This window comes from Notolabrus celidotus, chromosome 4 (assembly GCF_009762535.1).
Source record: "Notolabrus celidotus isolate fNotCel1 chromosome 4, fNotCel1.pri, whole genome shotgun sequence".
NCBI lineage: Eukaryota > Metazoa > Chordata > Actinopteri > Labriformes > Labridae > Notolabrus > Notolabrus celidotus.
The window spans coordinates 21,995,497-22,021,554 of NC_048275.1; the positions used below are offsets into that span (position 1 = coordinate 21,995,497).

Genomic DNA, 26,058 nt, shown 5'->3' on the forward strand with positions numbered 1-26,058 from the left:
GCTTTCACACCTTGTCATGCTTTGATAGAGTCCCTAGTTACACAGAAGTGATGAAAGAGGACAGGGGAGAAGTGGTAAGAAGAGGAAAGAAAGAACAATCGACAGAGGAGAGAAAAGAGGAGAGAGGGATTTTTACGCCCTGTCATGTTTGATAGATTTAGGTTCCTTCAGAGGAGGCGGAGGAAGATGAGGAGAGAGTAAGAGGGGAGGGGAGGCATCTTTGCGAACTGTCATCACATAAAGACAAGAGGAGGAGCAGAGTGGAGAAACTTCTGCGCCGTGTCAAAGAGGAGATGAGCAGATAGAAGGAGAAAGAAGACAGGAGAGAAAGAGGGGAGGAGGAGACGCAGCGTTTGACAGGATTAAACTGTACAGCAGGGGACGAGACAAGGGGGGAGGGGGGAGGAGGACTGAGAGGAGGGAAAGTTACACCGTCACACTTTTGGGGAGTCCCACAGGAGGGGACGGAATAGGAGCAGAGGAGAAAACACAAATTGAGCTTTTAACTAGTTTTGTCTGTCCGCAGGGGAGGAGAGGAAAAAAAGAAAGGAGAAAGAAAAGGAGGTGAGGACATAAAGGAGGAGGGAGGTGATAGATAAGAAGCTGGAAAAGGAAGAAAGGGAAGAAAAGGAATAAGAGGTCATAGGAGAGGAGGAAGGAAGGAATATCTTATGATAACTTATGAAAAGAGGAAGAGAATTAAAAGAAGAGGAGGGAGAAATAAGGCATAAAATGGGCATGAATGAAGGAAAAGGGTGGGTAAATAATAGATGGAGAGGTGAAGAAAAGCAAGGAGAAGTGAAAGGAGGACGTAGAGGGGGAAGTAAGACAGGATGGGAGGAAAGAGGTAAAAAAGTAGGAGTGAAATAAGGAGAAAGAGGAGAATTAAGTGGGATAAAATAGGCAAGGATGAAGGAAAAGGAAATAATGGATGAGGATGATGGAAAAAGTAAGGAGGTAGACAAGGAGGTAAGAGGTTGAGAAAGAGGAGTTGAGTGGTTTTAGATAAAAAGCAAATCAACTGATAAAATAAAGAAAACAATAACATTAATTTCCAATGATCAGTCACTGCTCATATTGAAATTACTTGTAGTTGCACAACACTGTGATAAACATACACACACACATTTACATATGTGATTTGTATGAATTAATGACCCTTAATGATACTCATTAAATTATATCAATAATGTTGTTGTTAGTGTAAACATCATAGCAGTGGGTTTAATGAGTCTGTACATAACAGAAATCCATAATAATGTATGTTCTAATGATTCAAGTTAATATGGTGTGAACACGCATACAGCAAACACCAGATTAAGATACGTTGTATTATGTCTGCATTTAATTTCTGTTGTTTTGACACATGCACAGTCTGAATTAAAGTCAGGAGTCATAGCTATGTTACTACTGCATAACCAAATACATGCAGGGAGGAGGGAACATGAGAGGAGGGGACATGAGGGAAAAGCAGAGGCTGTTCCTGTCAGATGAAATCATGTATGCAATATTCACACATGCATAGACTGCATGTGCATAAATAGACCTTGTCACATATAAACCCCTGATGATTTCCAGTTAATTTCAGGACATGTCAGATGTACAGCCTAACACATCTAGAAGTACTCTGGTTTGGGTGAGATGGGACTCCTAGGAAACAGAGGGTTGGCATGGGCCCCAATGGAAATATGATTGGCTACCCCTGATGTCATCCCAAAATCCTAAACCATGATTAGCTACATCAGAGCTGGGACTTGTATTTAAACCACTCCATTTGGCAGCATATAGTTGCACCAGGATGCAAGTATCGTTCTCTGCAATAAAATGAATCACATTTTGTTTTCACTTTTAATTGAATTTTTTTTGAGTCCTTCAAGAATTAAGCCAAAATATTTTGTTGACTAACAAGCTAGTTATTCCTCACTTTTTTAAGTAAAACAAACTAAAAAAGAAATCTGTGTATAGCTTTAATGTTTGTAGTTAAAGTAGATATGATGAAGTGTGAAAACAGAAAGCGGCATAAGGAGGAGGAGTTAATCTACGTTAATGTCACTATCAAATGGATAAGGATTCCTCCGTGACAAACAGTGGTGGAAAACAAAATATAGTCAACATAGGCAAGCAGTAATGACAATAAAGCTACAAAAATCGTCTCAGCTTGAACAACATTGTCACCCTGTCCTCCAGCTCAGGGTGAATGTTCCTATTTATCACCTGCTAGGTTCAAACATAGCTCAACTTGACTCCATAAAGACGAAACCTGTGTTCTAACATGATGCCATTTTTGTATCTCTGTAAGTACATATTTTGTGTGTCCTTGCATGTTTGAAACTCTGTGTAAATGGTCTGTGTGTGTTTGTGTGAAGTAGGACATGAGGTCTTGACCCTCTGCAGGGCACGTGTGTTTTCAGCTGGTTTCCCTCTCAGCATTGTCCCTTCCTCACGCTGCACTGTCTCTTGCTCGTATGACTGACGGAGGTTCACTGGATGCAGTGAACTCTCCTCTGCCTCCTGCTGTCCTGAGGCTCCTCTGGACCGAGTCAAAAACCTGCAATATCACAGGGTCATTCGCAAACTTCTACAGCCTCCAGAGACTTCAGCTTTAACCTCCAGAAAACACTGTCTCAACCTGCAACCATGACATATCCATCTCTACCTGCACGAACAAGCACAAGCTGGACACAAGTTCACACCTGCTTTCTGCAGGTTTGTTGAAAGGCATTTTAGGACACGAGGAAAAACTGGGCCAGAGACAGAGGAGGAGTAAATAGGTTAATGGGAAAAGTAGATCACAAGCACTTTTATCTTCCCCTTAACAAATAAGAACTTGTAACAGCTCTATGGCTACATTTTATCCACAATTATGTTGAAGGAAGCAGATTGGAGTGGAATGAATCGTTAGACATTCAAAGGAAATAAATATGATGATGCTCTCTGACCGAGAAGCGACAACTTTTCCAGATTACAGCCGAAGTAATGGTACTAAAATGAACACAAACCACAACCACATTTTTCCCCTAACCTTGAAGCAGTTAGTATTGAGGTGTTAAGTGTTTTGTTGAATGACAAATGAAGTTGTTAATATATGGACAAATATAAATCTAGTGCTACTTCGACCTTTGAGCTCTAAATCCAAGTCAGTTCATCAATGAGTCCATGTTGATGTTTTTTACTACACTTGAAAAGATAACCCTCTGGTGCTCACTGTCACTGTCATAAAATGTACAAATGAACAGAATAAAACAAAGATGGAAAACCCTAACATAGTTCCTCATGTTTGAAATAGCCTGGTCTGCTTGAAAATGTCTCACTTTAAAGGCACTATGAGGAGTTTTTCACCAGCTGAGAAACAGACTGAAACAAACACTGATGCCTCTTTATGACCTTCAAAAAGCAAACAAACCATAAACAACAACACTGATACCTTCTCTGTTGTCATTTTTAATGCCTTATACCACTCAGTGGGGGTAGGTGTCAGACCACATGATTGACATTTGACTTTAGAAACATCCTATTTCGGCTGTTTTCATGGCAAATAATCACATTGAGTGATACATCTGGCTGTTAAAAGACAGCAGGGTGAGGTTTTTGTTGAAAACACTACTTTCGCATGTACAGAACAAGAGATAAGAGGTATCACTTTGTCCATAATGGGGCGCCAAAATTGATAGAAATCAAAAGTTCCTCACAGCAGCTTTAAACTCTGTAAAATGTCCCTCTGATTAAAGACACGTCTATTTTAAGTTGCGTGTTGCCACATTAGGAGCAGTAGCCCCAAACTGTCCATTCAGTGCTACTTCCAGGTACTCATTCACACCTATACTGTTCTCTGTAAAGTCAAGCAGCTGCAAGAGAAGCTACTGAACTACACAGTTCCCCATTCCTTTATTCTAACTGTGCAGCGTGCAAAACTGCTCATATCAGAATAGCAAATGTCAGATCTGGGCTTGTTAGGTCGGTACATTATTCCTGTCAACCTCTGTTGCTTGCAGTGAAATGAAGAAATGAAACAACAACACACACATATAAAAAAAAGTTAAAATATGATCAGGCTCTTTCTCTGGCTCAGAGGCACTTAGCTAATATTTGAAGTACTGGTTAGATGGATGAAAGCAGATGAAACAAGGCCTACAGGATTCAGAAACAAAAAGCTGACTGTTCTCTCTGTCGCTATCTCTCTGTGTCTCTCTCTTTCTCTCACTCTCTGAACGGTAAAGCTGTTTTCTGGAATTTATATCTGTGGGCACAATTCACACATAAATCATCATTAGAGCGTTAACATAACTCTTTTTGGTCAGTTCCTAGCTGCAGTCTCTGGGGCAGGATGTTTAAAAACCTATTTGAAATGTGTGGGATTATGTCGAAATGCATTAAGAAATCACTGATGAAGTCTCTCTGCAGTTCTCTCTGAGTGAGAAGAGGTAATCTACATAGTCCTTGGAAACAAACAAAAATGTAGGTATAGAAAAAGATGGTTCATAGACAGAGCAGTAACTGTTACTGTGACAGTCTGCTTTCACTGAGTCTGATGTCTCTGCTATAAAATGTAAACATCATAAATTAGTGATACATAGTGTATATTTATATAATGATGAGAATCAAGCACTTTTGCCACTTTGTGTGTGAACTTAGACAAATAGTGGCTTATAGGTTTGCTTTGATAAGTAATGGAATGGAAAAAAATAAGTGAATGACCTCAGTAGTCCTATGCTTGAGTTTTTACTGTAACTTAAAGCTCCTGTCGGATATTTCAGAAGGCTATGATTAGGGATGCACCAATCCAACATTTTAAAGCTGGGGTTGGTAGTCTCCGAAAACTAGCATGAATTTGAATGTAGCATTTCCTCATGACTCTGTCTAACCCCTCCCCTCCTCCCTCGGAGCTCCTCCAAAACGACGGCCCCGCTCACATGCACGAGCGCCGCTGATTCACAACCATATGATCGTGACTGATTCAAAACCGGTCCTCACCAAAACATTATCATAGTGAAAGTTAAAAACACAAACAAACATGGCTGCTGTTAGTACTCACAACTGTCATGCTAGCATTATCCAGTTGTACCGGTGACACGATATCAAGAGAAAAGCTATAACACATATAATACTGTAACAGCTCTACTGTTTGTTAAACGTGCTCAGTGTAGATGTTCTTAATTCCTACAGTGTTGACGGTTAGTGAATGCATCAGGAGAGGTGTAGAGTGTGCGAGCGGGAGAGAGGAGAGAAATGAGGAGAAGTTTTTCATTCATTCAAACATTGATTGTTGCTTTGTAGGTTGGCGTGATCACGGCCGACAGTGACCGGTTATTTAAACTCAACGTGTTCACGAATCGGCTCGTCATCCTTACAGCGTCCGGACAGACGCTACATTACATACACATTTCTGTAGGACTTATTAAATGTCATTAATTATTTTTCTTGTCAGAGCCCCCGTGGGGAGAGCTTTTTAGACTCTGATCCAGACTACAGTCCTGAGCAAAGTACCTCATCGGGTCAGAGGGGACAGGTCTGAGGTCGAGCGAAGCAGAGGCAGGGGACGGGGACTCGGAGGAGTGCACGCTGGGGAAATGTACACGAAGGAGGCGGGCAGAATGGCAGGATGGGATTTGATTGGTTTAAAATTTTGGGACCCAAAAACGGTGATTGGTTGGTGTTTTCCCAGGTTTACTCCGGCTGTAGATAGCAGCTTTTTTTCACTCTTTTTAGGAACACATTATGTATTGATTGCCATCGGGACATAAAGATCATTTTAACCAGTATAACAAAAGTGTATCTAAATCTGACTACCAACCCCAGCTTTAAGTCTCGATTACAGATACAGATACCTATACTAATACCAATACTAATCAGATCTGATACCAGTATTATATTATCAACCTGAGCTACTCAATGTGAGGATGATACTGGAAATCTTTCTGTTATTTTTGACACTTTTGAACCATCACTGGGAAGTTTCTCAAGACTTTGTTATACAGCTGAAAACGTTAACTGCTTTGTCTCACAGGGTTGGTGCCAGACAAAGTGATTAAAATCATGATGATTAAACAGCTTCCACTAGCACTTTTCAAGGTATAGGCTCTACATGCGTGAAAGATATGATCGTTCAAAGACAGCAAAATATTTTTTCATTTTTGGTTAAAAACACAACTTACTCATGAACAAGATCAAATCAACAAAAACATCAGACATACTACTTTGGCCACAGGGGGCACCAAATTTGCTACAAACCAAAAGTCACTCACAGGAGCTTTAACTTATATCTGAACTTTTAAAGTATGAGATGAAACAATAATGCAGACACTAAAAAGCTGATGATAAATGTGTTGATTTGTACAATCTAATGAAAATCTATAAGGCAAGATAGGAGGAGAATCTGCATCCATATTCTTTTTTTCTTTTTCAAATTATTCTGTATCTTTCTAAAACAAATTATTTAATACTTTGGTTATCAGTTATCAAAGCTTTGCTTAAGGCAAAAAATTTAGTGCCATGTTTTTCCACTATAAACTTGACCATATGCACACATGTGAGTAGTGACGCATGTATACATAAGCCAGCAGCACATTAAAATAAATATGAGTACACACACATGCACAATGCCCAGTTATATCGACACACAGTCAAAGACTGAGGCCATAAAGATCTTTGCAAGGATAATTTAGCACAGAGAGAATCACCACAACAGTCCATAAAGCACAGTCATTACACACACTACCCCTCTGCATCCCTTAATCTGTGTGTGAGTGCATGTGTGTGTCAGTCTTTGTACCCTGGAGGTGTGTTTGATCTCCTGACTGTGATAATGTGATATCCAGCCCTCGTCTTTGATCCCCTCATCACTATAAACACTGCTGATGCCTGGTAAACACTCTCTGCCATTAACACACTGATAGCTCTGCTCTGTCTGTGTATGAGTGTGTATGTGTGAGAGAGGGACAGAAACTTTTAAAGAAACTATCCAGCTGAGTTAAGGTGAGTTAAAAGCCCCTTCAGATAACAGCCTCAAAACACTGTGATTTACACATCACAGTGATATGCATTTGGTCTGTGGGTCATTTCGAACTCTTAGAAGTAAGCTTCTAACTAGTGCTTCTTTCTCAGTTTTTCAAAATTATTTGATTAAGTGCTGATCTGTTAATCAATTTGTGAAAACACTACACAGCAGCTTTCAAAGTGATAATCCTCATTGGTACAAGTGCATCTTTATATTTGGTTAAGGAGTATCTGATAATCTTATTATAAGTAGGGCTGTCCTAATATGCCGTTATTGACGATAACCGTCTTTTAAAATAAATTAAGTATTGATATTGTGCTAAAAATAAGCATATATGGTAATACTGTGCAACTAATTGAGTCATAGTAATGGGCAGTGGTGGGTTTTTTTTGCACTGGTTGCCATCTTACATAAAATTGAGGGATGACAAAGAAGAAGCAGCAGAAGAAGATTCAGTAACAAGCCAGCTAACTACACTGTAAAACATTATAGCCCCAATTAGTTATATCCATTAACGTTTTTTCTTTAACTCAAAGAGCCTGAAGAAGTTTTAGACTTTGAACTAGGCTATATGAGTTTTGGAATGTAAAAATTGCAAGAATTAATTGTTTGGACTATTTAGATGTTCAATGAACTAGCTTTTTCAAGTTCTAAGTTTAAAAAATAAAAGAACAAGAGAAGCTGGAATAGGGGATTTTGATATAAGTTTATATCTATTTATTAAGGTTAATTTATTTCCTCTCTATTATGTTCTTTTACACTTTTCCTTTAGCTGTAGGAGTATGCATGTAGTGCTGTTGATAGTTTAGTGAATGGAAAGGTTGGAGGCTTTTAAGTTAAGCCAATTCTTCTTTGTCCACCATCCTGCCCACAACCTTTTTGGTTTGGTTCCTTTAACATTTGTCCATCCATCCATCCATCCATCTTCTTCCGCGGAAGAAGATGGATTAACATTTGTATCATATGAAAAACAAAACGTAAAAGGGTGCGCGATATTATTTTCTTTGTGAATCTATCTCTGTTTTACCTGATACTAGCTAGTTTGCACGGTCAATAATGCTAGCTTGAAAACCACGATGTTGGTGGTTTGTGGATTTTAACATAGCCTACTGGTATCCATACTTAAAATCATTTGTCAAAATAACTGATGCAGCTAAGTTAAAAAGAATTAGAAACAGAAATTCTCCAAGCTTATAAAGACGAGTAAAAACAAATTAGTCAAGTTATTTTACCTTAAGAAAAACTTCAAATTTACATTGAAACAACAGAGAAATGTGTGTTTGTTCAACTAGGTAAGACAAGCTTTATAACTGCAATGAAACTATATAATTCATTGTTTTAACTTGCAGTATATTAAGTTGAATCAATTAAATACCAAAAGTTAATTAACATACATAACTTAAACTACAATATTGTAACTAGTACATTATGGTTAAATCAACTTTTTCAACTCTAATTTCGGATTTAAGACAAAGCTAGTTTTGAAGTTGAATGAACTTACATTTTCAAGGCAGCAGGGGAGCTTACATTTCCAAGTTAAACCAGCTTGAAATGTCTTGCAGTATAGCCTTTACGGCTGCGTGTGGCTACTACTGCATTGTTTCCCTGCCAGTTTGGGAGTTTTTGGATTTCATTGAAAGTATAACGTAGAATCACATGCAAAAGAAGATGGTGAATTTGTGTTTGATCAAGTTTCTGTCACAGGGGTGGTAACGCAGATTTAACTTTAACATCATTCGAAATGGATGATGATATGTAGGCAGGTCAGTTGTATTTAATCATAAGGTATATGAAGTCATGTGTCACTCTACCTTTGTCTTGCCTTTCCCTAATTTAACTGATCGTGTTGTTATATTCAATAAATATCACAATAATATTGCTATTGTGTTATTTTAACCAAAATAATCATGAGGTGAAAATCTGATATTGTGAAAGCCCTAAAATGACACAAACATGTCTTTGTGATAAATAATATGACAGCATAAAAAGAAAGGAGACAATAGGACCCTGATCAGATTTGAAGACAAATCAGTGAGATTGCTTGTAATAACATCTTAATTACTGTCTTAATTTCATCACTTTGTACAATTTAGGTGACAATGATGAGTTACATAATGATGTTGCTCTACCATATGCTACACCAACAGAAAGGTTAAGTGGTCTCACTGCAGAAGAAAGGCTTCTTTAGTTGGCAGAGAAAAATGTATGTTTTCTCCTTAATCTCTTTATATTGTTTCAGAGGAATCTTTTAAAATCTCTATCATCCTCTCCGCAGAATTATCCCTGATATTTGTTTTAAAACAATACCGGTTCCATGACAATCATGTCACCATAACTGCAGTATTTCATAAGATGAGGACAAACCTGCTGTCAGCTTTAAGCATTTTCAGATTATCAAAAGGTGCTTCAAATGAGGTTTGTTTCTTTCAAAACTGAGATACAACTGATGATACCACTAGCACCCTTGTTAAAAGCAGCAGTTTTTATAATGGTGAAATATTTTGTACATTTTCCCTTAAAGTCTGCTTCGACACTTTGTTTTATTTCTGTGCTGTGGTGATTATTAATATGTGCCTACTGATTCATGGACCCCAAATTAAGTTAAACTCTGACATTCTTTGATGGGATGCTTTCATCATAGTCATACTTCTTCTTACATATCTACATACCTTTTTGTGTGTGTTAGTAATCATTAATGCAGCTGTATGGGAACCCTTACAGAGATAACACAAAAGAGCCAGGACAAACACCAGTAGAGAACAAAGCTCGTGGCATGAATAGCTGGATGAGAGGGAAATAAATCAACAGTGCAGAGGAAAAGGAAATCGTAAGAAAGGAGAGGACAGGTGTGATTCCCACTGAGTATTCTGATCTCAGATCTCAGCGGAGGAACAGGAGAAGAAAAGCAAGGAAAAATAAAGAGGAACGAAAAAGGAGCAGCAGAATTGCTCCTGTGTGTGTTCAACCTGAATCCCAAACCAACAGGCCTGATAAAACATGAGAGATTAGAGAGCAGCACTGTATTTTGTCACTTGAAATATACGCTGTGATTTTATTTTTTGCAGTGTTGCCAGGTGTAAAGTGCTTTGTTTTTCTTGTTGACTTCAAAGTGGTTCTTGTCTGGGTTATCATATAAGGCTTTGAATGAAATAAATATGACTCATATGTCATGAAGTTCAATCAGCTATAAGACTTTAAAAAAGTCCTTCTGTTTCAAGTTTCTAATACACTGTCCACTACTGAGTATGTGTAGGTTTCAGTAGTATTCTAATTAGCATTAAAGAGAGAATGTCATGTACTGGGGCTTTTCCCCAATGAGATGGTGAAGCATGCGAACCAGAGAGTGATCATAGCTGCCCTGGTTTAACTCAGGAACTCAGGTGTCTGAAAATACATCTGTAAATATCCGATGGGACTTGCATTACAAATCGTCTAAATCAGGCTTGCATCTGATCTGCAAAAACTGAACAGACTTTTTTTCCTTCTGGAAGAATTTTTAATATCAATGTGATTATAATCTGGTGATTCAAAAACATATTTTGTTCAGTCAAGCTAGGTATATGTTTTTTATATTTATAGCATTCATAGCTTTGATTTCTGTGCTCTAAACTATGTCCAAATGTACTTAAGACCTAATGTACACAAACTACTGTACCAATCTTAATAGCATTAATAAATAATCCAAACTATATAAGGGTAAAATGATTCATAAAAAAAAAAAATGTTTTGTCCTAATCTTTTTCATTTTCACCACCATCGTGTTTTTCTTTTTGGCGGATGTTCCCTTTCATTGTGCAATGCATCTATACATCTATCCATTATCTATACTACTTATCTCATTCAGGGTTGTGGTGGACTGTATGTGCAATTTGCAATGTGGGGTTATATACTCTGAAACACTAAGTATTTAGTATGGAACTGGCTCACAGTTGTGTGTGCAGCCATACTGGTTATTCTTTTTGCTAATTTCAGATAATTAAAGAACACAGCTGCTGCATTAGCAAATCTCTACAAACTGACTAGGTGTGAGTTATTTTCTTCTTGTACCAATGTGCCCAAAAGTGGATTTATTTTTTGGCCTGTTGATTCAGGATTCTCTAAAACCAAATAAGGTGTATCTCAGTGCTGATTGGCTGTCACACCTGTCCATTCCTTCGTGCTGCGTCTCCATTGGGGGGTATCAAGCAGAATGTAGAAGGAGGACTGCTTATTGTACTCCTCCCGGTCTAAGATCCTAAGTGTAAAGGTCTTCCTGTATGGGGCACACACGTACACACACACATAGAGCGAGGTGGTGAATGCATGCACGGTTAACATACATCATGGCAAGATACATAAATCATAAATCATAAACACACACACACACACACACACACACACACACATACACATTCAAAAGGTGGAGTGGTGGATGTGGTGAGATGACACAGCCTGCTGCATGTTCTCTGATACATCAGGAGGAAGAGTAGCGAGAAAGAAAGAGCATTAAGATCAAATTTTCCTCCATGTATTAAGAACATGCAGCCTCGGTGATATGGTGGACACTCAAGGGGTCAAAGTTCAAGGTGTCACCAGGCTCACCCCCTTTCGGACCATTGGTGTCATTGTTCTCCAGCAGGCGAGGCTCTCCGATCTCTATGTAGAAGGTTTTGTTCTTCTCGTACTCCTCATCGTCAATTATTTTCACCTTGATGGTTTTACTGAGGAGGAGGAAAAGGAGGGGAAGGACAAGGAAGAAGGAAAAAAAGGGAGGAGAGAAGAAGAAAAGTGAGGAAAAGACAGGCTGGAAACAGGAAAACCAAGAGGAAACAGGAAAAGAGCAGCATTTGTGTTTCCCACAAGCACTTTGGGCACATTTCAATACCTCCAGTGACATCTGAAAAATGATACACTCAAGTAAGAAGCTGATTTTATTGCTCTTTAACCTTTATTTCTAAGTCATGTCATAAGGACATCTGATGTCGGATTAATATTTGATGTTATTGGATTGGCTGAAATCGGTTTGACAAGATTGATCGGATAAACTTCTTAATCTGCCAGCTTGTGGTCATCATGAGTCATGACCAAGGTTCAATTCAATCTCCAGCTCCAGAGTGATATCAGTCATTTTTCAAGAAAAACAAACTCCAACTTGGATAACTTGCAAAAAAAACTCTGTTAAGAGTTGCGAGTTTAGAAAACTTCAACATCATTTTGGCAGGGGGAAAATTGTGCATCTCGATAATTGATTTGGTTTGTGTAATTAAGCAATCTTTTGGATTTTACAGCACATCAGAAATTTTAGGGTTTAAGTATGCACTGCTTTCTACCGTAGCTAGACTTCTTGAAAAAATAGATGTCATGTGGTTGCAACTATAGGAGTAGTTTTTGTTATTATCAATGAGCAAAAGATGCCTAGGAAACCAACTACCCTCACCTTCAATTCAGCCAATCCAACACCCTCAGTAAAAGGTCTCAATTCAGAATAGTGATATTAGATGAAGAGAGGTTCTTTTCACAATTTTGGCAGAATTCAAAGTAAACTGACTCATCCTGTTGTCTTTATAGTTGAACAAATCAGCACATAGAAAAGTCAAAGAACAGAGATCATGCAAGAACAGATACAATGAAAAGAGCAGGGAAATTATAAAGAAGAAGAAGGAGGGGTTGTTTTAAACAAAAAGATACAGTATGTCTGCTGCTGCTGCTGCAATTTGCACCTTCAACACCTTCAATTAACACCTTTTACAACACACTGCAAAGATTCCAGTCTAACCAGCTCTTGTGTGTGATATAAAGCAACACAATTGGCCAGAAATCAGTACAGATCGCAATGAAAATACCAATATGCCACAAGCAAAATAACCATGTTTAATATATATTTGTAGATTTTCTATCTTTCTCTTTCTAAACCCTGGTCACCCCTTCTTTGAACTGTTACCATCTGGCAGACAACTCAGAACTGCCAAATCCTGAACCACCAGACACAGAGACAGTTTCTTTCCTACAACCATCAGCACACTCAATAAACAAAAAACAATCGCTGCTAGTATACACTGCAAACTTTGCTGCACATAGACACTTTTTATATTTATTTATTGCACTGCAACACTTTACTTTTTAAATGGTTTTATGGAATGTCCTGTCTGTATTGAATGTGTGTAGTGAGTGCATTATTTGATTTGAGTGTATATATTAATTTCGTTGTAGCTACAATGACAAAAAAGGCTTCTGATACTGATTCAGTATGTGACTACCAGAGCAACAATAAACCAGCCCTGTTAGGTGTAACATTATTCTGTCGATGGACAAAGACAAACCAATGATTTCACTTTCTGCAGCTGAGTTTTCCCCAATGCTTAATCCACAGAGTGCAGCTGCTGTTATTGACCAGCCAAATGCTGCAGTAAGGCTAGTGTGAGTCTCTGTGTGTATCTGTGTGTGTGTGTGTGTGTATGAGTGACTGTGTTTATTTACTGTGGCACTTGGCCTTGGTCATATTTGGCGGGGAGGCTAATATCTGAGGTCACAGGGCTGTGGAGCGAGACGCACTGTGTGTCTCCATGTGTGCGTATACTGTTATGTGTGTGAGTGAGTGCTTGTGGGCGTATGCTTATGTGTGAATGTGTGTGTTTATCTGTGTTTTCAGTCTGGAACAAACCCTCTTTTCTGATCCAAATCCACTGCAGGCAATAACAAAGACATCTGAGAGAATACTTATAATCTTGCCTTTAGTATGGGAAACAGGAATATACACACACACACACACACACACGCACACGCTTATATAAGGCATTATCTGTGATCACAGGCCTGTAACCTGTTTCTATCGTCAGCTAATATCGTGTTAGCAGGCACTATGTTTAAATCTATGCTTTTGTAACTGCGCAGTCACTTCAGAAGTATGAAGGCCCCCAGATTTTCTACATCTTCCTTATGCTCACATTTCTACTACTCAATAGCATGGTACAGACATTTTAAATCTTGAGTTTTCCCCCACAAATCTGGGCACTGTATCTGTTTTTGCCCCTTAGCTGTAGCATGCTAGCCTACTTAGCACATTCATTCAGCTCAGTGGGCAGAGATAAGAGTCAAACTATACCGCTCGTGTTCTATTGAAGTAAGGTACATCTTTCTAAACAACTGTATGTTTCATTAGCATGGTGCAGTTATTTTAAAAACAAGTTACCTGAAGAATTTGGCACTGTATCTGTTAATGCTGATTAGCTGTAACAGACTATATTACCGAGCACAGCGAGTCTAGTGCACAGATGTTGAACTGACATAAAGTACGCCTTCCTTCCCAATTTAACGCAAATCCCTGGCTGTCTCATAAGCATGGTACAATTGCTTAAAGACTTGAATTTCATCTTGAAGATTTGGGCTCTTCAAACTTGACTTGGACTCAAAATTTGAGACTTGTGCACAATCTTTTTAGTTTGTATTTTTGGGTCATCAAAGTTAAGAGATGAATCTCATTTCCATCCATCATGCCAAACAGCCACACTCCACAGATGATTCCAGAGCACATCATCTGCAGCTGCAAAAGCACAATGTTTTAAACACATGACCTGGAAAGGCCATTCAAGTTTATTTACTGACTATTTAGATGGTTTTTTTATGTATCAATTGTGTTAGTTAATGGTTATAAACTTATTTTTGAAAATATGTCAGTTTGACCACATTAACGCTGATATTTAATGCAAAAACATGACAAAAAGGATAGCTTATGTTGAATGCTTAAGCTAACAAGCTACACTTGTTGCGTATAATGCCTTCTCTGAAATCAAGTGGAAAACAAGTATAAAGTACCACATGGAGCAAAATCCAATGTAAAGAGCATGTACCTCTAAAAAATACATGTGTAAATCCACTTTAGTACCTCCCTCCACTGACAGCACTGAGATCTGCAGCATGCCTCATAGATGACAGAAGACATAAAGCAGCCGACTAATCATCTCATTATATGCAGGAACATCTCAGGTTAATCCATCAGCTGCATTATACAAACACAGTGGGGGGTAAACCATCAAAGTATCATACAAACACATACATACATACACACACTCACACATACAAATGCCAGAGGGTTATCTCATTACATTGGAGTGATTAGTCCATTTATCACTGTCCTATAACAGCAGATGGAGAGCAGTTTTCACCTTCTGGTCTGGAGGAGCTCATGACCAATAGGCTCACAGTGAACACTCACACATCAGCTGGAGGAAGAAGATGGTACATCCCTGCCCTGCCTCAAGGTGGAGCCCTTGAGCAAGGCACCTAGCTACATGAACTGTAAGGCTCATGGAATAGTAATGGTTGCATTCCCAATGGGGATATAATCACTGCTTCCCATATTTCAAATAATACATTGACTAAAGGACTGGAAGAACACAGAACATTTTTATGACTTGGAAATCTATCTCTGGCATATAAGCTGTCTACTTTTCCTATGTTATCAAGTAGTAAATATGAAAAGCGATATTTCACCCATAACTTCCAGCTTCTTTTCTTCTGAGCAGCATGTCTCAGACTTAAAAATCAACCTCATTCATCCGTGTCTGTGTAAAACTTTTGCCAAGATGGCAACCAGACATGAAATCAGAGTAAACTGAAATGACTCTCACTGTCTGCTAATGATGAATTTTATTGAAGCCGGAAAACCTCACAGATGACCAACTCAGTGGAAAGACCCAAAAAAGTGCACTCAAACTGACATCTTCACTCACATTTTGCACATATTTGCACAATCACACAAGCTGATGAACACTATTGCAATATAATAATCCCACAATTAACTGGACTAAATACTTGAACACCCACCCACTCACACACACACACACACATACAAACCTACACACAAAACATGAACCTGTACTTCCCAAAGCATGACAACCATGCTGGCAGTACAGAACACTGCCTCTGTTCCCATGGCAACGTAATGTTTGGGTAACCAACAGGGGTGGAGAAGATTGTTTCCAGACCAATGTTCAGTGTGTATCTATGTGTGTGTTGACAAGGGTGTGTGTTTGAGAGAGAGAGGTCACTTAATAATCACACATTATGCTGGTTCGTATGTCTCAGTGTATATGTATGTGTGTGTGTGTGTGTAGTTATGTGTTTGAGAGAGACAGTATTACACAGCAGACTACATTGTCTATATTAAGGGGAGCCTCTTTGTGTGTATTCAATCACATGTTAACATATGGTACATTCAGGTGCAGCCTAAAAAATAAGAATATTATGAAAAACTTTTTTTCATGATTAAATAAAAAAAGGTAAAGTTTCATACAGTCACTACATGTAGAGCAACATGTTTTTAGGCTTTTTTGTTTGAATTTTGATGTTTATGGCTCATAGCTCATAAAATTCAGAAATCCAGTATCTCAAATGATAAGAATGTTTCCTATGATCAATCCAAAAAAAAAGGAATTTACTATACAGAAATGTCCAGCCTCTAAAAAGGAAGTATTCATTTATAAGTTTACTACTTGGTTGGAGCTCCTTTACCACAAAATACTGCATCAATGCAGCGTGGTTGATTGAAGCAATCAGGTGTGACACTGCTGAGGTGTTATTGAATCCCAGGTTTCTTTAATAGCAGCCTTCAGCTTGTCTATATTTCGGAGTCGGTGTTCCTCATATTGCTTTTGACAAATACTTCAGTTTCTCTATGGGGTTTAGATTGAGTGAGTCAATCAAGCACAGTACTATCAAGATCAGAAAACACAGTGTAACAACACCAGCTTTTGACGTGGCACTCAAAAAAGGGAAAAAGGTTATAGGGTATTTATTCTGTTTGAATAGTGACTTACTAGAAAATCATGACATTCTAATTTTATGTGAGCTGTACCTGGAAAATGAGGGTACTATGTGTGTGTGGTGTGTGTGTCTGTGTGTGTGTGTGTGTGTAAGGGGGGGACTTGAAAATCCCTTGTGTCCTTAATTTTATCTGAAATTAAATCCTCAACCAACATTTATCCCAAAACCAACCAAAACAAAAACAAAATCTGACCTCCCAAATGTCCCCAATTAAAAAAAGATGTTCTCACTCTAAATACTTGATAAGGCAATGGGTCCCCACAAGGATAGCAAAACCATCTTAGACACACTCTCACAGACAGAGGTGGTATCACACCTGGATGACAGCATTCACACATGTGTCACACTTGCATGCTTTCACACCCACACATGAACACACCAAAGGAATTTTTCAGCTGCAAGGATTCAAAAAATTGTGCGTGCAAACACATACAACCACACACATATTACTCAAGGGACCACAGTGTATGTACATCTGTGTTTCCACAGCGATGTCCTACATCTGATTTTACAAAAAAAGCTTAAAAAACAAGTGAACATCTCAGCAGCTGTGGCTTCCCCATCATGCTCCATCTCCTCGATTCCCCCCTCGGTTTCATCCTTTTTTTTCTTTCCTTTGCTTTCAAAAACAAGATTCCAGCAACACTTTGAACACTTGGCCTCTGTCAGAGTATCAAAGAATTGCACAACAACTAAAGAGAGAAAAAACATCCCTAAAATAAGCCAGAAAAAGATAATGGAACACACAACCATTAGAATATTTTTGGCTGAGTCATGTTGAAGAAATGGATACGTTCATAAACTCCAAACAGACATTATTGCCAGGAGGTGAGAAAAATGTGCCAAAAGTCAGTTTCACTGTCTGTTCATGTCGGAGACTTTTATTTTTCCTTTTTCTCTTTTCCTTTTCAAATGTGGTATCAGCCTTTCTGTTGCAATGATTTTCCAGAGTCAGCTCCTCCAGAATAAATGATTTTGCAGGGTTTTGGCTCCGACACCCCTACAATTTAGATCATGAATATTAGCCAGGATGCTTTCAGACATACAATCTGCAACTATCTGAGCTATTTTCTGAAGCAGTAAAATCCAATGCATTTGACTCAAAGTTACCAAAAACATCCTTCTTTTACAGTATGATTAATGATAAAATGAAATCATATGGTAAAGTTTGATTCTTATATAAAGATTTTTATTAATCAAGAAATCAATATGACCAGATATCATTATTTAGTGTACAGGAAATATTTTAAGACACTGACTCAATCCCTTAACCTATACAAATCTATCAATTTATATCCCTTTATTTCAACCTTGATATTTAGATTAAATAAAGACCAACAAAAAAAGGTCTGACTCTAAAATACTCGATTAGTGTCAATGTGTAGGAGTCTTAGGCAAGATTGAGGCAACTTGTACCAAATATGGCACACAAAAACAATCTTAGTCTTTAACCACTATCTAGCTAAAGTCTCATACTCATGCTCTTTTTTAAATCACTTGGTATTCTGTCCCTTTTGGCACACCTTGGTTAAGCTGCTGCAGTGTCTTCTTGCTTCCTGCTGCTGCCATGATAAAAATGTATGACATCACTTGATTTTGAATGACGCATTTCTTTTTCAAAAACTCACACATAGCTCAATCGATTAGTCAAAAGTAATACGCACTTTGTGTCAAACAGAATTAAAATGTTACCAAAGTACTTCAAGTTTAAGCTACCATCTACGAGCTAAGCATACAGGTGAAGCTAACCAGAATGATGTCAGCGAGTAACCGTATTACAAAAGCTGAGCACTATTTTGGGGAGTGCGAATCGTCACTGACCTGTGGATGGAACTACATTGAAGGAGTTAACAGCGATCGCTAAATGGGTGTCACTTGACTGCAGATCAGCTGACAATGTGGAAGACTTCGATACAGCCATAAGGTTCCCAAATCAAGACAATGGTAAGAATTGCTTCAGGTTGCTGGATTTAAAACCTGTTTTGAAATGCAAAATAATGGAATTTTAAACGTGTTCAAAAAATAGATAAATAAAGATTAACTGCTGAATTCAGTGATTAATTGTGATTAAAGTATTGTTTTTTTATGTCTTTTTCATGTAAAAAGCAAACATATATTTATTGTTCCCCAGAAAAACAGAACAGTTGTGTATGATTTTACAATACTATGAGTACATGGCTTTGTATCGTTGCTGTTTCAAATGAGCAACTTAATGAAGATAAGCGCTGACAGGTCGTTTGATCTGTTACTTTGTTTTCCGTAACAGTGTGCGATGTTCTGAAATGACATGACAGTGTTTTCTGCCTCTGCAGCTCTCTGATTGTTCTGTCTAGATTTATTCACCAGCTGTATCTAGTATCTGACTTAGAAACACAGTCACTGGTGTGTGGTCCCCAAAGGGCCTCTCTGTTGCACGGCACATATTTAACACTAAGAAAGCACTTCCCCTGCCTCACACACACACACACACACACACACACTCACACACACAAACATAAACACACAGGAAGTTGTAAAGGCAGCAGTGGCTCCCCTCCCCTCCTCCTCCTCAGCAACCTGCCTTAGCGACGTATTTGGATCGGAAAATTCGAGTTTGGGAATGACTGCTTTATTTTAGTTTTGAGGAAAAAAAATGCGGCCTCTCAGCTGGTTGCTGTGTGTATGTGTGTGTATTAGTGGGTATGTGTATGTGCATGTGTATGTGAATATGGATGGTGGAAGAAGAAGCCGAGTGGACAAGGAGATCCAACTTAAATGACAGTGATGGAACAGAGATGTGTGTTGAACGTTTGTGAGCAAATGTATGATTAATATCATAAATGTGTCTGCAGATATCTTTTGTTTAACTTCTAAAAATTTGTAGTGCTGAAAAGTGGGAGAAAGTGTGTGTGTTTGTTTTTGTGTGTGTGTGTGTGTGTGTGTGTGTGTGTGTGTGTGTGTGTGTGTGTGTAGAACTGGCTTCTAAGACAGTGCACTGTGTTTTTTGTATGGAACAGACTGCTGGTGGGTGGACTTTGGTCTCAGACTAAACAAAATCAGTGTGTGTGTGTGTGTGCACATATGTATCTGGTGTGTTTGAATGATGAAGGATAATAGTGTCAGCATGGGAGCCTCTCTTGTTGCATGTTTGTGTATACATAAAGGGACACTGTTCTACATACAGAGAACATTAAGTATGTATCTGCAAGTGGGCGCTTGCACTTTAAATCTGAGCAATTTTTTTAACAACAGTGTGCAAATGCTTCTGTGTGACACTGCTTAACACAGAGAGCCCTGCAGTAACTGTGTGTCTTTGTGTATGTGTGGGTGTGTGCCGTTTACATGCAGTGGTTTTATAAGACAAAGCTGATAATGATGTTGGCCACAGTGGGAAACCACAACACTTGGCCGACAGTGCTCAGCCAGGCCTCTTCTAATAAGCTCCAGTCAGCTCCCTAATACACATAATCCTGACTTTATGGAGGCTAATAGAAACACAATAAAGGTTACACACACACACACCTGCTGCCACACAGAGCTGTGGGTAGTCCAAAATGGAACATCAGACCTCCTTTTTTCCCCTGAGTGTGCCTCTGTCTCCATTATATAAATCTGTGATATCTTTAAACACAGGCAAATGTGTATTTTGCTATTATGGCTTACTGACCTTGTAAAAGAGAGCATTCAAAATTATAAACAATCACTAAAACCCGCAAACACTTGTTGCCTTTTAGTAGTATCCATGCATTATCTTGACCGCTTATCCCGTTAGGGGTCACGGGGGGCTGGAGCCTATCCCAGCTGGCTTCAGGCGGAAGGCAGGGTACACCCTGGACAGGTCGCCAGCCTATCACAGGGCTAACACAGAGAGACAGACAACCATGCTGACACTCACACCTTCGGGCAATTTTAGAGTGATCAATCAACCTGGTGAGCATGCTTTTGGATTGTGGGAGGAAGCCGGAGAGAACCCACACATGCACGGGGAGAACATGCAAACTACACACAGAAAGGCACCCGCCCGGCAGGGGATTCAAACCAAGAAACTTCTAGCTGTGAGGCAACAGCGCTACCCACTGCACCCCTTTTAGTAGTAGAACAATGAAAACTGACACAACAGTTGCATTATCTATTTAAATAAAACAACATTTTAAAAACAATATTCATAAATTAGCACTTTTCTTAAGTAAATTATCTGAAGAACACCCCATCTTAGATCTGAATGGGCATGGTCAAAAATACCTTGTACAACATTATGGTTTTGTTATTTCCTTGGATCAAAATCCCAGCTATTTCTCAGAAACAGAGATACCTGGGTTTCCTTGAGCGCTCCATCAAAAGAAGTTTGTTCACAACTTCATTACCTTGTCACAAGAACAGAAAAACAGAGATAACAAAAAAGGTGAATAAAATTCTGACTGTTATTGATCACCTCCCAACAAGCTGCTCTCCAAGTTTATTTTTAATGGAACAAAACTGATGGCTGCAAGAGGAAGGAAAATCAATCGTAAAACTGCAGTCGAGGTAACTGAAGAATGAAAAATATGGTAAACGTCTCAAACTGAGGGGAGGAAAATCAATATTTGACTGGGAGCTTCAGAAGAGGACTGTTTCAAGGCACAACACAACTTTCTCTTACTAGAAAAAGTTTATCGAAATAACATATTTTCTGTTTCCTGCAAGATTCTTCTTCTTGTTGTTTTCTGAATACAGCCAAGTGGTTTTGAATTCAAGTGATGGCCATTTTGCTTGCTTTCTCAGCTTAGAGCCACTTCATCTGTGTGCTACTGCACAAAGCTGTAATACTAATGTTTATGGTAATGGTCATTTTTATTGGATAGCAGCATGCAAAACAGTTGGGGAAGCCATAAACAGCAGCCAGTTTTCCATCTTTGTCAAACTGGTGTGTGTTTGTGTTCAAGTGCCTGTGCCTGTGAGTGACTATGTGTGTGTGTTTTTGTGCATGTGTGTGTCAGACCCTCCTCTGTGTCTTCTAAACTATTTTCTCCCATCACAGGGAGTTTCCCTCTCCTCCCCCATCCCTCACTCTCTCTACAGTATGCCCATCTATCTCATCCTCCCTTCATTCCTATCTACATCTTCCTATCTTGTTAACCTAATAAGGCGTTTGGAAAATCCGGGGGACTCCCTCACGCACACACAGTCACACAGTCACACACACACACACACACACACACACACACACACACACACACACATCTTTGCATAGGAAACTTCTTCAAGGGGTTGTAAATCTGTTTAAAAAACACAAGTTTGTATGAAGTTGCATGGTTCTGAGTTCCTGTTAGGTATGAACATGTAACTTTCCAAGAACTGATTGACGCATTGAGGTAATATCCTTTTTAGGTAGCTTAACACCCTTGGAAGACATTGTGTATTTTTGTGTATGTGTGTGGGGAGGTATGTGAAACAGAGAAAGTGGGTGTGTGGGAGTGTTTTGGTCTTGAAGTAAAACACCCCATTGGACTTGTTATTAAAGTGTTAAAGTGAATAATAGATCAAGCCTTCATAAAAAATATAGTAAATGAACTGAAATGAAAGCATAAAGATGCACAGAACTGAGCCATCCTCCACAGAGAACACTGGTTGTTAGGCAAGCATGAGCTTGGGGCTATATATGCAGTATAGCTTTGTAGAAGCCATATTAACTTAAGTTGGGAATTTACCTGCTGAATTTTGGTTATGGGCGGGGCCATCAATTATATAAGGCAGGAGGCACAGGTGTGTGTAAACATTCTTTTGTTTGGGTTAGTTGGATCGTCACGATTAATGTTTTTTGACCGTGACCTATTTTGAGCCTGTGTTTGAGTTGTTATTTGTGGAAGAAATTAAGAAACTCTCATGGAATAAATTGATATTGAACTGTGGACCTGTGAGTAAATTGATTTTTTTTATGAATGACGGTGGACACGCGTCAGAACTAAAGAGTAGCTCCAATTAACCAAGTGATATTTTAAACTGAATGAAGAGATATGCCACTTCAAGCTTAAATAACTACATCTGTGCTCACAACACAACACAACACAACACAACACAACACAACACAACACTGGTGGTTGCTTCTAAGCTCCCTCCAGGTAAAACTTTCTGCTTCAGCTTATTTCTATGTTTTAAACTGTCTTGCCTATAGGCTTAAAAAATGAAGACATAAATCAGCTTGGGAGCAAAAAATACACTTATTACTGTTGAGTGTGATTGTTTGTCTAATAATTTAAAAGGTATAGTTGATAATCAGATTCTAATCTGTAACTTATTAGTGTACAATGCTTAGTCAATTGACACAAATGACTCAAGATAGGACATGACAACTTGTTAGCATTAGCCTCGGAGTTTAAAAATCTGTGGTTTCACAGCATTGCAGACCAAGGGAAATGACCCCCCCTTGCCCCAATTATGACCTGACGCTGGCTATATCTAGACTGATTTTCAATCACAAGCTAACTTGCTATTTGCAGATGATTACAGTCTATTCACTAGCTTAAGCACTGGAGGTATATAGTCCCTTGGCTCTTTTGTAACTGTTCAGACACATTTTAAGAATAAATCATCAAAGCTCATGGTGCTAAATGGCTTTAACCCAAGTCACCCACGGTGGCTTTCTGTTCCTCTTAAAGACACTACTGTCAAGAAAGCATGCTGCAGGCCAAAAACTAAATGAGTGCGTCAAAGACCACAAAAATAGTAATCCACATGCTGGATTGGTGGATATTCTCTTCACATCAGCTGACTGGAATAGCTCTTTTGATAAAAATTGATTTTGTTGCACAGTTTTCCATTTTAAACGCTTGTGTGACAGATCCTTCTTTGCAAACTTTTGTCCCTGACACTATTTCTTCCTCCATATTTTTTGTTGCATTAAATTGCATTATAAAGAGAAAGACAGAGACAGAGACAGAGGCCGACAAAGACAGAGACAGAAGGAGACAGAGACAGACAGAGAGAGAGACAGAAAAAAAGAGCCTAATTAATAGGGATATTAGTTATTCTTAGCAGGATCAAGTGACAAATGGCTGAGCTCAGAACTTTAGAAGAGCACAAAAACACAAACACACACATACTTGTGCACTAACACACTCACTTGTAGATGCAATTAGCACAAAAAAGAAAGTTAGTGCTAGGTGAAGAAGAAAAGAAGGAGTGACACATGGTGAGGCTGCAGAACAAAGTGATCTTTAAATAAAGAGCATACATCAAGCTCTTTATGCTGGAGCCAACAGCCTCATAATGAGGGTCCAGGAGAGAGAGTGTATGCATGTGCGTATGTGTGTATGTGTGTATGGGAGAGAGGGAGATGCAGCAGAGGAGCGAGACAAGTTTTGAATGCTAATCAGATGGTGCTGAGGCACTCCATCATTTCCAGGTCATTTATGAGGTCTCAACTGCAGGATGAGATTAAAACTGATGGTGAGGAACTCTTGGTGAACTGATGAGCTACTAGCCATATGTTGAGACTCTGGAGGTGAAACACTACCTTTTTCTTAGTCTTTCTTTGTATGTTTTTAATATTTGAGACCATTCCCAACCTCACAAACAGGATCTTAAAAGACTTGTTCTGAATCTTATGAGCATTTTTCCACATGGTTATGTATTTAAGTTTTGGAAAGGTTGTAAGCTTGAGATGGGGTGCAAAATCCTGTATTTGGCATCGAAATCAAATATGCTATGTTCATTGCATAGTAAATACAAGATACACGCAGCATGCACAGTTTGTTTCACACAACAAGATCCTCTGGGGCATGGAATATATTAGTCCACGGTTTCTAGTTAAGAAAGAAGTATTGATTTTTCATTCTAAAGACATTGGCACCAAAGATTACTAAAACATGTATCAAACTCTATTGTTTGTGCACTGCAGGTGCCTACCAAGCTAACACACAAGCACTTTATCTAACAACACATAATGGCATTTTTTTTTTTGCATGAGTGCAAACTGCAAATGTCATGATACTAAAAGATACTAAAATGATCTTCTGTTTCCTGTTACAGTATAAAACGACTGGCAGCAAAACAGCAATAAAACCCTCCAAGGTCTTTAAAAGCCTCTTCGGGGGCTGTTGTATCGGGATGATTGACATTTACTTTATTTTTCATACTTTTAAAAGCCAAAACTCTGGTTTGCTTTTACTTTCAAAAAACAGAAGAACCATAAGCTGGGTTCTTTTTTATCCCTCTCTCCCTGGCGTCTGACTACTTAATGACATGGACTTTCAGAGGCTTTTCAGTCTGAAAAAAATCATGGTAGTCTCAGTTTAATAGTTTTGTGTCAAATGTGAGCACTTCCACCAAACCCTGCATCAAAATAACCGCCCTCTTCCTGAGTGTGTGGGCTCTGATTCCTTATCCATCTCCCCAAGCACTGAGACATGGATGTCAGAGAGAAAGATAGATGATTTCACCGGAGACAGCCATAAAGTGAACACTTTGACTCCATCCAAACGCTGAACGCAGGCGCTGCTTCTGTCTGGATTTCCTCAGGTTCACATATGACTGTCTCTTTGTGTGTCTCTCTCTGCTGTCCTCCCTGTCTGACTGTTCATTTTTCTTTCCTGCCCCTGAGACAAGAAAAAGCATCAGGATGGTTTTTCAAAAGGTATGTGACTCAACCACACTTTCCTTGTGACTACTTCCAGACACTTTAATAATAGTTTGCTATCACTGAAGGTATTGAGAAGAGAAAAGCATGTATATAAAGCTCAGAAAGCTGATATCACATTAGAGGACAAAATGTTTTCATCTGCAGCAAAGCACAACATAGTCTCATACAGAGTTGTAAGGGTCTAAGATCTTTTTTTAACATTTGAATAGCATGCATAAAGTATTTCTGTCACGAGTTGCTGTAGTTTGGTTCTGCATTTTTTTTGTGTTCTAATCTGTCTTTGGTGTCCTGTTTCTCTTTGTAGATGTACCTTGTGTTTCATGTTGTATTATCCTCTGTATTGGTTATGAGTTATCCCTGTGTCCTCCTTGTGTATTAGTGATCCATGTCTTGAGTTATATTCCTTGTGTGTGTATTGTATTTTCACTTGTGTTTCTAGTTGAGTCCATTGTGTTTCCTGTTATAATTTGTAGTTCTTGCCCCTGTGTGTCTGGTTTAGTATTATTTCCTGCCCTGGTGTTTCCCTCCAGTTTGATTACACCCTGGTTAGTTTCACATGTGTCTCGTTGTCACACCTGGGTTTGGCTGTTGCTCGTTACCTTGAGTGTATTTAGTCCCTGTGTATCCGCCATTGTGTGGTCAGTTCACTGAGGCTGTTTTTGAAACG

The 26,058-nt window shown here is 38.8% G+C and overlaps 1 protein-coding gene across 1 annotated transcript in view; it reads right to left on the reverse strand.

Moving 5' to 3' along the window:
- The window catches only part of LOC117811836 (sodium/calcium exchanger 1-like), a 355,950-nt gene that overhangs the window by 24,852 nt on the left and 305,040 nt on the right, over window positions 1-26,058 (reverse strand). The window contains exon 9 of the mRNA XM_034682311.1: window positions 11,137-11,246. Coding sequence (XP_034538202.1) covers window positions 11,137-11,246 — 110 coding nt within the window. The remainder of the gene's footprint in view (window positions 1-11,136; window positions 11,247-26,058) is intronic.